The 17535-nt window shown below is 42.2% G+C and overlaps 1 protein-coding gene across 2 annotated transcripts; it reads right to left on the reverse strand.

The window, feature by feature from the left end:
• Positions 1 to 237: 237 nt before the first annotated feature.
• On the reverse strand, positions 238 to 8122 carry bco2b (beta-carotene oxygenase 2b). Of its 2 annotated transcripts, XM_049575794.1 has the most exons (11): positions 7840 to 8122; positions 7527 to 7757; positions 6748 to 6856; positions 6393 to 6495; positions 6127 to 6255; positions 3856 to 4016; positions 3582 to 3749; positions 3337 to 3471; positions 1992 to 2174; positions 1650 to 1760; positions 238 to 371 (listed from the first exon to the last, which is right to left on the reverse strand). In XM_049575794.1, exons 1-11 carry the CDS (start codon positions 8091 to 8093, stop codon positions 255 to 257), a joined length of 1701 nt encoding a protein of 566 aa, XP_049431751.1. In that variant the 5' UTR covers positions 8094 to 8122; the 3' UTR covers positions 238 to 254. The 2 variants fall into 2 exon arrangements, with proteins under 2 accessions (XP_049431751.1, XP_049431752.1); XM_049575795.1 differs by lacking the exons at positions 6393 to 6495; positions 6748 to 6856 and adding an exon at positions 6582 to 6595 and having other exon boundaries at positions 6127 to 6252; positions 7542 to 7757.
• Between the last annotated feature and the right edge of the window lie 9413 nt (positions 8123 to 17535).

Genomic DNA, 17535 nt, shown 5'->3' on the forward strand with positions numbered 1-17535 from the left:
GAAAAAACGAACTTACAATACATCGTTTTAAAAGATATCTAATAAAGCACATCTTAAAAGCCGTAAATCTGAATTTTTTTAAATGTTCCTAAGATGTCCAAAATAACTGTACATTCACATCTGGGCAGTGACCTCTAAATCCACCTGTATGATGACAACAGACAACATTTAAAACAATATTTACATAGTTTATGACTTCCACCATGACTTCTATCTGTACATGTGAGGTCAGAGGTGTGTTCATGTTCACAAGTCTATGTCATGGCGTTGAATGTCCCGTGGAAGCCGTAGGGTATGTTGACCGGCACTGCAGCCCTGCCCAGCTCCTCGAACGTTTTGGCATCTAAAACCAGGAGGAACGTGCTCCGGTCCTGAAGAGAATGAAGACACAAACAATGAGAAACAGTTTGTTTAAAGCTTTCCAGAGACAGACATCACGGTTCAATTAAAATTTTACATAAGACTTGATGAACAGGGTTCCCAAGGTCATGGAAAACCTGGAAAAGTCATGGAATCAATAAAAGGCATTAAAAGTTTTGATGGAATTTTGTTGTGTGTAATAAAGTAGCTAAAGTAATCTTCCATGAGTACCTTCAACATATAACGGTAAATTATTTTCTATAGCCGACGACAAAACGTGGCTTTAATACGCATCGATGTGTGACAACGTTCTGTTTACCATTGCATACGTTTCGTCATTCTCCCCCATTATCCATCTCTTCCTTCATGTATGCAAGCTAGCTGAAATTATGTTTGAACAGACCTGACATGTTTGAAAAACCCCAGGCAAGTGGGCCAGAAAAACAAATTGTGGGTCCTTGAAAAGTCATTTAAAAGTTTTGATTCTTTATCCATGAAAATGTGCGGGAACCCTCTAACTGTACGTTCAAACCAACAGCGACCAGAGCTTCCAAAACGGCGGAAGCCATTCATTTTCAATGAGAGCACGGCGACTTGGGCGACCTGGTCATCAGCCGCGCATCTTGGGCAACCAAAGTGACCGGGGCGGCTCCGGAGGGGAGTTAAAACTCGTTTTACTCTATGGTAATGAGCTCTGACGCGGTTTGGCGACAACCAGTCGGATTGCTGACGTGCGTCGATGAAGTGGGTCCCAGAGAACAAGCCATGTAACTTTGGTTCCTACAGCACACTTGTTCCGACAATGGATAGGGAAGTTTATTACTTGCGTTCGCGCCCAATCAGTCCTTTATAATGCATCGCTGTTCAGTTACAGAGATAAAAAGAATGAGGCTTGGGACGGCGTCACAGAGGTAGTTGGTTGGTCTGGTGAGTTTTAAAGTGTGTAATGTTCGTAATAGAGGAGAATGGTAGGCTAATGTTGCGACGTAGCATGTAAGTCTTCCTGGCTTGGTTTCTGTTTTCATTGACCAAACATCACTTTCTGTAGGCCAACTGTGAGCTTTTTGACTGGACGACAGCTAGCAGCAACTACGCTGCTTTCAAGCCAGTAGTCCGCTTTGCGACATGCACGATCAAACATACAGTAGCAAATTCATAAAGTGTATCTCTAAAGGTATTGTGACCTGTAGCCTACTATGAGTGTGTTTAAAACAAGACTTAAAGTTTAATATTACCATTACAAAATGAAAAACTGAGGCACGGTCCCTTTTCGAAAATCTTTAACTGACCTTATTGGGTGTGATGACCACAGACATGATGACACCATCATCCTCCTCTGTGGCGTTAGGGGAGGGTACGAAGACTGGTTCAGAGGGATAAAGACCAGGTTGTTCCCACACCTGTGAGAAAATGTAGGCGTTACTCTGGAGTCACACAGTTCAAGTTCTTACAAACATACTTTAACATTCTCTAAATATTAAGGACTGTTACTGATCATATAAATGTACTGCGATCACGTGCTACTACTTTTCACCTGAGAATGATTTTTGTTTGACTTGTAGCGAAGACTGGATGCTATTTTAGCAGCTACAATGTTGGAAACATCTTTGAGAGACAGACACCAAACGTACCTTCATGTGTTTCTCCTGGAGGTCCATCTTGATCAGTGTGTCTCCTACGAGATGTCTGAAGCCGCAGCCGTAGAAGTAGCGGTAGGGGTGGGTGTTGTATTTGGCATAGTTGATCTGAGGGAACTCCAAGCCTCCATATTGATGAAGATCCTCTCCGTGGAGGTCCTCGTGGGTACAGAAGACCTGGACAGAGAAAAACAGCAACATGGTTAATGACACACACTAATGACACATTTCAAAAATTAACTGATTCAGTTAAAGGTATCCATCCTCAACAAATAAGTCATTAAGATAAAATCAAAGGCTCAAGAAGAAAAGGTTTCTCGTCCGTTGGTATTTTGAGGTGTCACCCCTGAAAAATTTGAGTTTCAGAGACTTTAGTTTGCTGCCCTCTGGTGGTTGTTACAGGAAGCACAAAGGTTGGTGAGGCCAGCAGACTGTACAAGGTGGTGAGGAGGGAGCGCTCTGCTGTAGGGTGAAACTGGACAGTCTGGAGTCAGAGAGCACGATGACGCACAAAATCAAAGCCATCGTGTAGGGTCAGGTGGTATGGCTTAAAATAATATCGAAGTATTTTTCAGTTGTATCCTGATGTTTTGAAATCTTCTCTAAAGAACTGTAAACTACTAAAATACAGAATTATAGAATAAACTACAGTTACAAAGTCAAATGAACTGTTTTAATATAGTTAAATAGAAATACTGTAATAACGCTAAAAATAACTGTTAGAATAAAGTTAAACAAATACTGTCAGAATAAAATCAAAAAATGCTATTACAATAAAGTAAAAATACACCGTTACAAGTTAAACAAAGTACTCGGAAGTTAAATTAAGTATTTTCATACTAAAGTTAATTAAAGAACTATTAGAACAAAGTTACTACGTCATTACTATGTGGCGTTTCAACCTGATGCCATCCGGCAGTGCATCATACCGCCGCGACAGGTGCCATTCGGCTGACTGGTGACATATCATAGTTATGTCTGGCTGCATTACAGACTGATCCTGCCCACTGGCAAGTCTCATGCCAGTGGCCTAAAAAACAATGACACGTCCATTTATACTTTATTTTCCCAATGCAGTGGCTTTATACATCCAACATGGAACAAGCCACAATACATTGAGGTTATGTGGTATCGCCCACCCTTACCGTCTTGGATATATTTCCCTACAACAAGCTGTTGGAGATGCGCGGCTCATCCAGGCACTGGATCATCTCACCCGGCTGCAAACCTTTATACTGCTACTGCAACATCTGACTTTCAGGTTCAGACAAGCTTGACTCAAAAATGACTCTCACAGTCTCCTGAGCATTGATACCTGTAGATCACGTTGGCTGCCTACCTTGGTCTTGTCAATTCTCACAGCAGTGGCTGTGCTGCTGGGCCGGTTCAGGTTCTGGTTGTAGGGTGTGTCCACGTCCACGTTGAGAGGCAGAACGAAACGCCGTGGGAAGACTCTACACAAGGTGTTATACACCTGATGGGAAAATATCTTTTCAGTCTCGGCAAACCAAACTCTTGACTTAAGTTAGACAAATCCTGGAGTGTAGAACTTGTTGGATATTGACATTTACTAAACCTGCTGACCTCATCGAGATCTTCTCCAGACTTTCGCAGGTTTTGGATGTTGTAGTTGGCGATTGCCTGGCCGTCATCTGAAGCACACATATCTAAGATCAGGAAGCCGTCCTCCTCGTATGCGTTGATCTGGTGGAAGGTCGACAGCGGCTTGGCGATATACTTGATGGAGCTTAACTGAAACACAGGATTAAACAGAAGAATTAATTAATTTTATTGACAGTACAAGCACAGTGAACAGACTGCGTTTCAGAGAACTCGGTGTTTCCTGTCAGAGCCTCACCTCTCCTGTCTGCTTGTGAATCAGGTGGAAGATGGTGTTGAGTTTGGGGTCCCAGGAAAAGCTGTGACTGATGCTTTTCCCCGTCAGCTTACTGGTCACTATCTTCAGCAGGTCCATCTTGATGGGCTGCTCGATGAACACCACGTAGTTCTCAGACATCGCTGTCATGGATTGAGAAGATTGTATTAGTTTCTGTTCAGATTTCGGGTGAAGGTGGTGGAGAGGTCAGACGTACATTTTCACTAAAAGTGTCAGTATTGAAGTCTGGTTTAGAATAGAGAATAGAATGTAGTCCCCAGTCAATCAATAAATCTATGTTTGCCATTTTACGTCAAGGAGTTCAAGACAACTGCATTTTCTTCATAATTTTAAGATAACCCGGCATTACTAATTAATGTAGCAACACATCCTCACTCCGACCTCGTCACATATTGTCACCTGGTCATGGACTTTCCACATCAACATATAACATGAGTTTAGGCCTTACAGTCTTACAGGAAGTGAACACTTGCCTCCTGGGTGAAAGTCTGTGGTTGTTGGACCCATCCACCAGCCTTCCTACCTACCCTATTCGGACTTCCGCCGCATTAACCTTCATTGTTGTGCCGCCATGTTTCCCCCTGACATCACTAGGCACTGTTAAACAATAACAGGCGACCTGCCGCTTATCACGCCGGCATGAAAGGATATATTTTTTTTGACGGTGTCTGACACTGGAAGTCAATGACCAAGCGCTGGTATTAAACAACTTCGGAGTGAGACAGCGTTTGTTTAGGATGTTCTGGTATGGCGCGTCACTTTCATAAACTGTAAAAATAGACGCAGAGACCATGACATCAAACATTAGTTTGTGAACTTCTGTTTTGAAGAATTTGAGTTTTTGGAGCCAGAAATAACCGTATGTGGGCGAGAGGAGCAAAGGGATGGATCTGACTGAGACGCTAAGGACAATATCTGCAAACAACCTGCCACACAAAGTGGCCCCACCCTCCATGATGCATAACCTTAAGTCATGTCATGGAGGAGGACATTAACTATTTTAGCCTGGTTCCAGACCATAGACCCCGCCCATTCAACTGAGTAGGCTTGCATCTCTGGTCTGGCATACTGCAATGAATTTGCGATTTATCTCGTCCAAACGATGGACGGACCAATGAACACCGGGGGTGGGGACGGGTCTAGCGATTAGCCAATCAGCGCTACGCTGATGGCGACCGCTACAGATCCTACAGACCACATTAACAATGCTATTGAGGTATTTCGCCACTACTCGCGTTAATAGAGGACCAAATTAAGGAAGCTGCTAAACTGGATTTAAGGGCGATGCAGCTGGGCGTGCACGACGACGGAGACATTTTAAACGGGCAATGCTCGCTTGTTTTCGGCACCCCCGAGGCATGGATACTAATGACGTCAGATTCTGGGTGAGTCGTTGATCTCTACTGATTGGTTAGGGAAAAATCAAATTCCCTCCCCCTTGTGATTCGCCTTCAATGGAAACCATGTCAGACTGAAGGTTCTGGGAGCTTCAGTCTGACACTCAGGCTATAACTATTTAATTATTAAAACTGTGAACATGTTTATTTCTGCTGTAAAGCTGTGCATCGGGGGTCTGTGGGGACTGACTCACTCTTGAAGCCAGCCTCAAGTGGACATTAGTGGAACCAGTTTTTGGCACTTACGCATCGGCTTCATTTTTTAGCCCCATCACTTGTGTCACTTACATGGATCGTGCCTTTTCAAATTAAAGTCAGTGGTTGTTGGACTCATCCACCACCCCCCACCTGCCCTACTCGGACTTCCTCTGCATTAACTGTCATTGATTCAGGGGTAAACATGGTGCAACAACAAAGGCAACCGGCCACGTGTCATGCCAACGTGAAAGAGCAGGATTTTCATCAGTGTCTGACGTTGGAAGTCGACGACTTCGGAGTGAGACTGGGCTGAATCTTAGGACACATTATATAACAGTGTTTTAGAGTGGCTTCATTAGACTGACACTTGTCACACAGAGAAGAAACAGAGAGGAACCATTTCATTATCTTAGATTTAGAAATATGCAACTATGTGCTATTTTAAATGGCATTAGGCAATGTTGCATCATCCACCAACATCTGACTGCTCATTCAAAGCAGTCTAGAACCGAGCCTGCTGCACAGCCAGCTGAGTTTTATGAGACGACTCCTGCAGTTAAATACTTCTCAAATGTCTCTATAGTCGAGGCTCATGGGTGACAGCTGTGAGTACTTTGATTTGACTGTGTGAACTCACCAAAGCTGTGGTAGTAGGATGGTTTACTCTTGTCCACTGAGGGAATAGTGCACAGCACTGTGGCTCCCTCCAGGGTCTCCCCAGCTGTTTTTTTGGTCGGCGGCACTCGGATGATGTTGTACCTCGCTCCTGTCAGCACAGATACAAGTAGTTTGTTGCTAAAGGTAATCAGACACGTGGGGAGTGGTGTACTGCACTTATGTATTGTGCAGTGATACAGAATGTGGTGATGTGTGAATAAACTGATTGGATGTTTCCTAAATTACCTTTACGGGTGTATGAATTCCCCATGTTGTAAGTTGTTCCATCGGGCTCGGTGTGAGGGTGTGCGGTCGCTCCGTTCACAGCGATGAATTTGCTCCAGTCCACCTGACAGGAACAAACACATCAACTGTTTCATTAACTCCTTGTTTTATGATCATTATCCTGCAGCTAATCACACAGTGAGGAGCAACAGTAGCCTGCAAGCCTGCTGTAAAGTCACAACGTTGTGTTAGTTTATGACTTGCCCTCGCCATCATGTGTAAAGCAGCAGGTCAATAAAACTAACTGCTGTCCACAGATATGCCTCTGCACAATTATCAGCTACAACCACAGCACTCATAACTACGTTCATGTTACCTTTTCAGTCGTCTCCAGTGTCTCGGGGTCCACCTTGTGCATGTTATTGGTTTCCGTGCTGACGTAGTAATCGCCTTTGTAGGTCACAAAGCTCACGTTGGCGTTATCTGTGGCGTCTGAAGGGGAAAAAGAAGATGGCAAAAGTCAGCATAGGACAACCACAGTAATAACTCTATTCACTCATATTCTGTCTCTCACATACCTTCAGGTGTATGGAAGAGAATTTACACTGTGTAAGGAAATTAAACAACATCTAATGCCCCTTTTCCACCATAATTAGCGTGTTTAGAACACGGATAAACCTGCTGAAACACCACATTCTCCCTTCGACCTCGTCACATGTCCACATTTGGTCATGGACTTTCCACGTCCACATATGGCGTCCAAGGTACCCTGGGTGTGTTGGTTGTTGACGTTCTGGGACGCCGTGTCAACTTCAGCCTGTTACATGCATTGTCTGTTTTCAAAATACACTTCTGTTTTCTTCTGTTGTCTCTTTCAAAATAAAAGCACTATGTCGGTGCAGCACTGCGAATTGACATTTTTTGCATCTCGCTAGTAAAGGGGCTAAAATTAACGCATTCCCCGGGGTGTTGTGTTTCCATCAATGCTGATCAGAGCCAGGGCTGATAATTACCCATGACTACTGCAGAGTCATTTGACCCGGGTCTAACCTTTCCCATTCCATTAAAAACCCAGATGTTAGTGAGGTTTTTTTGTGCGGTGGAAAAGGGGCTTAATTTTCTGCCTGAACACAGTCTTGTTCCTTTTAATAAGATGTGATAAAAAAAAACTCACCTGGGAGTTCGAATCTTGACAGGAAGCGCTGGAAGAAGTTCTTACAGGGGTCCGGCATGGTGATGGTGCCAAACTCCGACACTACGATGCGGTTATGCTCCTTGTTGGCTTTGTAACTGTCACTGGACAGGAAGCGGCTTTTGTACGTCACCTGTCCGTTGGATAGTTTGAACTGGTGCAGCAAAGCCATGCCATCGAACCAGTGGTTGAACCTGATGAGAGCAGAGAGGAGGAGAGGAGTCAGCTCTGTGACGCAGCGGCAGATGTATCAACAATTTAAGATCTTAAACCCACTTTTGGTTTCCGATCTCAAACTTCCCAGGCCCATTTCTGAGGAAGCTTCCATTGATCCATTCTGGGATGTTTCCAGTGATGACGGTGCTGATGGGCTCGGGGGTCTCCTCCACTGACCTCACAATCTTCTCAATGGAGGGCAAACCGTGCACATCTGTGAAGTGTGTGATGTTCTTCCTGCACTTTGACATTTTGAAGGCTGAAAAAAAGATTAACAAACACTTCAGCAAGCAAAACTTTATCATACAGCACATTTCATTCCAGGTGGAAGTCGCAGGCACAAAACAAAGTGGCAACTGACTGTTAAAGTGAATCAAATCTATTAAACCTAAGAATAAAATCTCATGTTAAACTAATTAAGATGAAGAATAAACCAATAAAAGATACAAAGACATGTGACTCAGAACTAATTAATGTTAAAATTATATAGAATACTAAGAGTAGACCATTTAAAGAGGAGAGAGGATGATATATATGAATTAAAATAAAACTAAAGACACAATTAAATAAAATAAATGGACCAGTAACAAATGATGAGTAAAACCAACAAAAAAAGAAAATGATAAAAGATAAAAGTAATAAAAGTAAAAGCACACCTGAGTTTAAACCCAAAAAGAAATAACAGTAAAATAAAATAAAAACAAAAACAATAGAATAAAACCAAAAAAGCAATATAAAATAAGTTTAAAAAAATCAAATCAAGTTAGAAAATAAAATAGAGTAAAATATTTAAAAAAAAAAAAAGAAGAAAATAAGAAAAAGTCAATTAAATTAAAGTAAATTAAAATAAGTTAAATTAGTCAAACCAGGCTTCTGAAACTTGTGGCTAAAAAGCAATGTCTTCAACTTAACTTTAAAGATGATACTGTTGGGCACTCCTAATGTCATCAGGTAAAATGTTCCAGTGGCTTGGAGCATATAAACTAAAGGCACCTTCACCCATATTCATGGAGACCCGGGGAATAACCTGGCGACCCGTTCCAGGTGACCTTAGGGGTCCAGCTCGCTCATAGCTCACAAGCATGGCAGAGATATCAGATGCCTGACCATGTAAAGCCTTAAAAACAAGCAATACCATTTAAAATAAACTTTAAAATTTACCAGAAGCCAGTGAAACTAAACTACCCATGTAAGTGAAAACTATATAAACGAGGTACATTGATATCAGTTAAGAAAATAAGTGATGCAAACTGACGCTGTGCAGAGCTGCTTCAGTCAGATGTTTACCTGTGTTGGTCGTCATCGCTGCAGCTTTGTCTCTTTGTCACTGCTGTTTCTCTAAAGTTGGCACAGCTTTATACTGACAGTGCCCCCCCCCAATAGAAACAGTCCAACAGTCCAATTAGTAGACAAGCACTCCATGATTTCATGCTTACATAAGCCTCTACAAAACAGTACATGGTGATCACAAGACGATAATCGCTCCATCGTACTGACAAGTGGCAAAACCCCCGTCGCAGCAGTCACCAAGCACCGCAAATAGATCTTTGCTCCACATGGTGATTTATCATTTCATTTGTCATGGTGAACAGCTGTTTGGGAAATTCTGTAACCTTTATAATTAGGGGGGAAAAAAAGCGCGAAATCAAGTGTGACCAAAACATCAAATCTGTTTTTATCTCTGGTTCTGCAAACTTCTGTTTCTAGAACAATGAAAGGAATTTTCCTCCACTAACTGGGATTTTCCTGTCAGGTTTAAGTGGAGCACTGGCAAAATGAAAGCCTGATATCTTCTTGACACTGTACAAATCACAGATGTATGTCACTCATAAAGAGGAGTACTCAACATTTTATGGTTTGTGTGGGAACACTGGGAGGTGGATCAGGTTACTGACGGCACAAAGTGCAGTGAGTCAGGGAGTCGTGGGGAGGTCAGTTGATACGCAGGTGGGTCACTGATATTTGTTCGTTATACACACCTCCAAAACACTTTTCAGCGGTGGGGTTTCTGTGAAGTACTGGAAAGTTTAGTTGATTCAAAACACACATTACACACACATTAAACACACATTAACCACACATTACACACACATTACACACCAGTGTTAATTTTGACAAGAATTTTTAATTTCATTTTAGTTTTAGTTAAAATTTAGTCAGTGGAAATCAGTTTTAGTTTTAGTCTCATTTTAGTCTGTTGACATAATTTGACAGTTTTGTTATACTGTAATAGATTTTGCAAAAGGGTGTTTGTCATGGTAGTAAAAACTCCATTGTAAGCATACCTTTAACTGTGTGTTTAGTCATTTAAACTAAGAATGTACCATATTACTTTTGTATAATAAAAATGAATGTCGAAGGCTTGTTAGAAAAAGTGCAATACATAATCATGTCCTTCACAGGTTCTTGTTTATTTTCTGTATATTTGTACAACAAATGATTTACAACCTGCAAGAATAACGCTCCAGTCCTCTTAAGATATCAAAAGATCATAACAGCTTAACTGTTATGCCCATTTTAATTTACTATTTTCTTACAAGGGCATCAAAACACATTTAATCATATGCCCATTTTAATTCAGTGTTTGTTGAAGGACCACCAGGATTACAGCGCCCCTCCAAGGGCTGCAACGGTCATATGTAACTTCATTGTTTATGCTGCCCGTGTGTTCAGAAGCACACAAAAAAAAATTATGATATGTTATGATAGTTATGATAAAATAAAAAAAAATATTACAGACTGACAACCACTGTCCAATGTCTCATGTTAATTAATTAACACTATGTCAGCTTTTTATAATGCCTTGTTTTGTTTTGTTTTTGTTTGTTTTTTTGCTGCAGCGCTGTCTCCAGTTGAAAGCTGTGATTTGCTGAATACATTCTACAATTAGGCTTAAAATTAGGCATTTTAATAAAAAACAACTTAAGAATAAAAGAAATAAACACCAAAATAATTAGTGGAAACTGAATGAATGAATAAACATTGGAAGTGGTTCAGCCGCAGTCCCGCTGGCTGGCGCGGTCACTGTAGAGATTACATAAATTTTTTATTATTAACAAAATGTTTTTTTATTGACCGTATGAATGGTTTCGTTTTCAAATAAATATTTGGAAACGAAAATGTATGCTTTGGTTTACTTTTACAGAGTTTTACAGGCGTTGTTGTTCCCAGCTTCCCGCTGTGGAGCCAAGGGTTGTGTGGCAAAACTGGACGTGCACCGCCACCGCACGGAGGGCGGGGGGAGGTCATCCAATCAGAAAGATAGACTGAGAGTTTGAATTTGAGTTTAGATAATTAAATGGTTAAAAAGGAAAACAATCAAGGCACTGAGGACTTTCCTTCTTTCCTTCTTTTATTGTTCATTGTTTAAAAGCACACTGAAGAAGCTTTATCAGCTCTCACCTGGTGTTATCTGTATCAACACATGTGCTAAGGGTGAAACAGAGGGCACGGATTTCTAGAGCAGTGAGTCCTCCACGGAGCAGGAGTAGAAGCAGTAAATAAATGTAAATGACACCAAAATCACTGACAAGGCAGAGTGAGACGGCCTTATTAATGTTGGTACTGTTCTTCAGAAACTGACTCCTCTAGAAATCAGGGTTTCCTGCAGTGGTGTTGGACCCTTTTATCTCAAACACAGACCACCTCCCCTGACTTTTAAACTGAACACACATTAATGAAATTCAGCAGGAAATCAAACAAGAGGAGAGGAGCAGAGGCAGCAAAGGCCACTAACTTACCACTAAATTATTCAGGGGTTGTGTCACAGTCTGAGTGGCTTACCACCTTGGCTAAACAACCCTTTGGGAGAAACCCTGCAAACACCCTTACTTCCTGTTCCAGGAACAGGCACTCTGTCTATCTATTCGACCGCTTGTTAGTAACAGGTAACTTCAACGAAGTAAGGAAATGTCGGAGGGTATTCTTCTTAACAGGTTAGTGTCAGTCAGGTTTCGGTAGTTAGGATACCACCAAAGGTTTGTCATTTTCTGTACAAGATCAAGGAGGGTAGGGACGTCATCGCCAAGAATGACGGCATATTGCCAACTTCGGAGCTGAAGCTACTGCCAAACAAAAGCCTGCCACCTTTACCCAGTCAGCAGTTGGATACATGTGCTCATGCCCATGAACGCAACGTCTGCAGGTCTTGTTTTTACTCCAGTTTTCATTTGGCACTAGGCTGGACAGAACCACTGAAAAACAAACTCGTGTCTTTCCACAAAAACAACCATGCACCCTGCAGCGGTCACAACTGTGAGTGAAGATCAAACATGAAAACAGAAGCAGAACTAAACCATTTCAGGGGGAACACCACTAAATTAAGATTCTAATAATATATTTCCATGTCCTATAAAAGTTAAATCAGGGTTTGTAAACATGAGCTGCTCTGTCAAAGCCACAGTCTCAAACTTGTGATGTCATCAAGTGCAAATTCAGTTTACCTTCTTATTTCTCTTTTGTTTTTTGGAAACTTGATTTCCCTTTTTTTAAGAGAGACATGACCGTGTATCCCCCCCAACTATGGAACATTCCCCTGGGTGCTCTCATTCATCTAGAACATCTTTCCTAATTCATTTTCAGTGGATAGGTTCCAGACTTCATGCTCGATGACATCCCAAATTAGAGCTTTAGCACTTTAGCTTCAGATTTGGGGTTGAGCTGAGAAAGAATGATTGTGTTGACAGACATTATGTAAGCAGACCTAGTTCAACTGCGACTTTGTGTTAGTTATTTTATTTTGCTCCCTTCATAAATTCGTCTGGAACATCATGACCGTAGCCATCCACTCTGACATGAGGTGACAGGATCACTAAAACACCAACAATCAGCTCAGTGTTAACGATCACTCGGGATGCTTCATATCCCTAAAGTCTTTACAGCCTAAACTAAAAGCTTATGTAAAACCATGAACCATAATAAATGATAAAAGTGTTTAAATTGTGTCAAATTCAAAACATCGTCCTCTATTTGTTAAGGCTGTGTAGCTTTGTGCGAAGCTAAGCTAATCTTCTCCTTGATAAGTTCCGTATTAAAAAGGCACAAACATGAGACAAAGATTTATTGTCTCATTTGAGTCTCAGAAATAACGCTAATAAGTCGTCCAGCAGAGTCACGATGAGTCTTGGTAACAAAGCAGTGAATTATATCATCATTAGCGGGCAATAAAAGTTCTTTTTTTTTGAAAACTTATTATACGGTGCATCACAGGCAGTCAATCTGTCCTTTCATACATTATTTTGTTATCAGCGCAGACAAGTGGAGCAGAAAATGGAGGGAAAACCCAGCTGCTCTTTGCCCAGCACGTTGGATGCCTGTGGCGTGAAGCCCTGTGGGCCGTACGCTTCACAAAGATCCACTTTTTATCCTGTACATAAATGATATCTGTGATGCACTGCCATTGCTTAAGTGTGTCCTCTATGCCGACTACACAAGTTTACATAGCTCCGGAAAAGATCTTGGGCAGCTCTTGTGTGCAGTGGAAAAGGAATTAGAGACCCTCAAGAAGTGATGCTGCGTGAAACGTAAATAACAGAAGTGATCTGCACATCCTTTCTGACCCATACTCTGAAGACAAGATATTTATTATTCAAATTCTGTTGTTCTGATGTTGGAAGATCAACTTGCAACCATTGGCGAGTTTCCTGCTACGTGCCAATATCTATCTTTGTGTCGGACAGTTTCAGGTATTTTTCCTAAGTATAGTGTAGAAAATGAGTAGACTAAATCCATTCAATTATCTCATGAATCTCAGCTGCAGTCTCTTATCAATATGGTTGTATTTTTGGGCCCAGAAAACATGATGGTCTCACTTGTCTTTTGTTTGCCTGTCCTAACTTTCTTTGGAATTTGAAGCAGCATCAAATTCAGAATGAGTGTATATTTATATAAAAACAATAAAGTTTATGAATACGAATATTAAATCTTGTCTATGGACTGTATTCAATTGAATACAGGTCAAGAAGAAACTGCAACTCAGACCAGCTTCAACTTTTGACATCATTGTTTCGTAGGTGTGGTGTCACTGTGCATAACGTTATCTTTAAGGAAACTTCGGTTCACCTCGAGGGTACGAAGGCTTTTCCCAACAGGGCTCAGATGTTTTTATATCTCAGTAGGTTATCTACACTGTCACTACTGTTTGGGAGCAGCCAGATGGTGAGCTGCGTTGATAAACTGTAATTGCTTACGTCTAGTTTCTGACTTTGTCTGTTGCTCAGGAGCACATGAGAGAAATCTAGGTTGATGAGCAGTGAAATGGGTAATGTATACAGCGTTACACAACCACTACGTCCTGCACTGATGACATAGTCCCTGTCAGAGACGCATCAGCACGCATTCATTTACACTACAAGACACATGTGGTCAAATACGTCCCAGAAAGCCCGTTCTCATTCTTAGGATGTCAGATACTGCCACTTCATCATGCCCCTCAGTGTGTGATACTGACGCTGAAGGCAGCCTTCAGCATCTTAATTAGACGCAACAGGCCGTCAGATAACTCCAATGTAAACCGATCCATGGCAATAGTTGATGCTGAGAGCAACTGATGTAGCATGAAGAGCGAGAAAGTCCACGTAGGGTGGCTGAGAGGAGATGGATAGGTCAAACAACCGCACTTTTATTCTGGAGACCGGTGTGACACCAAGAGTCAGTGTTGTTTTAATGTAACGTTGGGCAATTTACATATGATTGTTGTTCACTAATGTGACTCACGTAGCATATTTATGTCACATTACTTCTTTAAACGTGTAACCAACCAAGTAGCTTTGTAGCCTAAACCTAAGCACAATGGTTTGACAGCATTAACCACACATTACAGTTTACGTCAGCTCTGTGCTGAGAGGTACATTTGGAGAACTTGGCTCAGCCTGCTGCCCCTTGACCTGGCCCTCGATAAGCAGATGAAAATTTATGGATTAAAATAGTGTAGCTTTAAAGTTTAGTTTTAATTTTCAGGAATGTAAATCATACTTTAAAAAAAACTTAAACTCAGAGCAGCAAAGCGCCCCACATCATCTCCACTTTTTTCCCATTGTCCAGTCAGATGATTTGAGAGGCGGGGCTTCAATGGTTCTGACGACAACAAGTTTACAGTTGGTAAACAATGGAGGAGGAACTGATGTTAGCGGCTGCTGGATACCCAGAGCTATACGGCCTGATGATAGACAGCAGGTTGTCAAACTGCCCCTGAGTCATCCTAAAATCTGCCTGTAAACGTCCATGATGGAGGAGAAGCTCCTGGACCAACTGGTGGTACTCCCCATGATCCAGCCTCTTTTTTAGGGTCTCATGTACCCACACAGATCTCTGTTTATCTGCTGACAGCCTCTCACCCTCAACCACAGCTACAGACAGCACCCTCTGCCTCAACATGGCAGCAGCTACACACTGATTACTGCAGGATAAATATGATGGGGTGGTTGCCTGCACTGCAGCCTCCTGATGAAAACACACACACAGGGTGTTCAGGTGTTAAACCCAGTGTGAGTTCATCACCCTCTTTATGACTCTTTGTCCTGTCAGTGACTGGTTTATGCTTTTTTATCTCTCATGGCTGAAGTCAGGCAGAGTTTAACCGCTGTTTGACGACCCTTCAGAGGACATAAAGTTTCACGATAAGAAGTCTTCTCTCTGAACCAGGCACGTGCACAGGTAGACGCCAGGTGCTGCTCAAGCTGCTGCCCTTTTGCCCTCTAACGAGACAAGTGTCCTTTTTGCAAGATGTGCCTTTTTCTATTTCTTTTAATTAATTTTAATTCTATATCTTGCCCCACAACTGCACCTCAGGTGAGTCCCCGCTCCTCCCTCTTTAACTTTCCTCATAGCAGCCGCATGCAAATCGAGCGCCCTGCAGAGCAGCATCACATCTCCCTGACCTGTGTTCACAGACAAAACTCAGTCTGAAGTAAAGTTTATGTCCCCCATGTCTTGTCTCTAATAATTAAATTAAACAAAAATGACATGCAGTTTGGACCTGTGGTTTGTAAAGAGCTCAGCAGACGAACTGCGCCTCACCTGGAAAGTGGACGAGCTCAGGCCGCTGCAGCAGGAGGCGGTGACAACAAGCTGCGTGAAGTCAGACAGTTTCCAGCAGCCTGTACAGGAAGTGACAGAAACACACACATCCTGTCAGATCTGAAAGTTGATCAGCTGTTCGATCAGGTGAGAGCCAGGTGTTTCCCATCATGCTCTGGGTCTTGCAGTAGCAGGAAAACAACTGCAGCACCTGGTTCTAAAAACTGCGGCTGCCTCACTCTCACGAGAATGTCGCTGTACACTTACGTATGACGTCAGAGCAAGTTGGGATGAGGTCGGACACAAACTACCCAACATGCATTGAGCAGTGATTGCCGGTGATCGAGTCTGCGCAGGCCTGGCTCTTCTCCAACAAGCCTAATGTCTGTGCACGGCACTGCTCTGGGCCTAACAGGTAAAGCGGCATCTCATTAATGCAAGGTCATCATCTTTTCTGTCAACACTAAGAGTTTAGTTCTTTTTTATGCGTCCACGCTCGTGACAGCCGCGGCCACAGGCATCATGTTTTCATGTGAACATGATGTCTCAAGAACACCTTGAAGGAATTTCCCTACATTTGACACAAACATCCACGACTGCAGAATAAACTGATCAACATTTGTGGCTGAAGGTCAAAAGTAAAGGTCAGTGTGACCTCACAGAACCTGTTTTGGGCCATAATTTGTCACGTATCAGTTCAGACAGGGACCTAAAGGCGGAGCAGCAGGCAGGCAGGTGGAGGTGGAGCACAAGGCGAGCTTTAATAAAGGTGATCAAAAAACATCTAGTCAGGCAGGAAACTGAAAGTCCAGAAGAAAGAAGAACCAAAACTAAACCGAAAACCTACCGGAATAACTCAGTGAACTCAGGGATGAAACCCAGAACAGAAGACAACAGAAGCGGCAAAAGAAACAGAGGAGCGATCGACACCACGAACACAGACGAACTAAAGTGGAACAAAGGTAAACACACAGGTGTATATACACACAGAAAACTAATCACAGGAACGAGACACACCTGGGGCCTGTATCACGAAGCAGGATTAATGTCTCAGCGAGGTAACTTCAGGGTTAACCCTGGGTTTTCGGTCTCATGAAGCCGGTTCAGTTCTTATCGGGGTAGATCACCATGGTAACTTACTCTGAACGGCTATCCTGCTCCGGAGCAGGGTAAGTTCAGGGTTGAATCTGATCCTATAAAAAGCACCACCCACTGGCCAATCAGCTGTTGATGGCTGACAGAAATGCAGCCCAGTCATGACGGGAAGTTTAATTCATTTGATTGATTTTGATTTGAAAGTTTATTTTGAACATTAAAAAAGAAAAGAAAGCAACAACAACAGACAATGAAAAGATTGTTCAAAAAGGAGTGGAAAGAAGTGGAACTTTCATCCCACCCCTTCATAAGAAAGAAACTGATCATTAGCGGACACTTAATAGCACCATTAATTAGTGCCAACATTTTGTTTTGTTGGAGGAAATGATCCCTGTTAAAGATAATGGGCCTAACTGACAGCTTTGCTGCTGGAAATGTGGAAAGTAGCCTATCATGTCTACACTTCATGGTGTTTGAGGGATTTTCCTTTTTGTTTTTTAAAGAGGGACACTAGGTATATTTCTGCACAGCTGTTAATTTCTAACACAGCTCAATATCAGGATGATTTTATTCAGACTATCAGTTTGGTGTTGATATGATTTAACTGTGGCGTCAGCTTTAAGCTTTATTGTAGCATATATAACG

Source organism: Epinephelus fuscoguttatus, linkage group LG5, assembly GCF_011397635.1.
Source record: "Epinephelus fuscoguttatus linkage group LG5, E.fuscoguttatus.final_Chr_v1".
NCBI classification, from domain to species: domain Eukaryota; kingdom Metazoa; phylum Chordata; class Actinopteri; order Perciformes; family Serranidae; genus Epinephelus; species Epinephelus fuscoguttatus.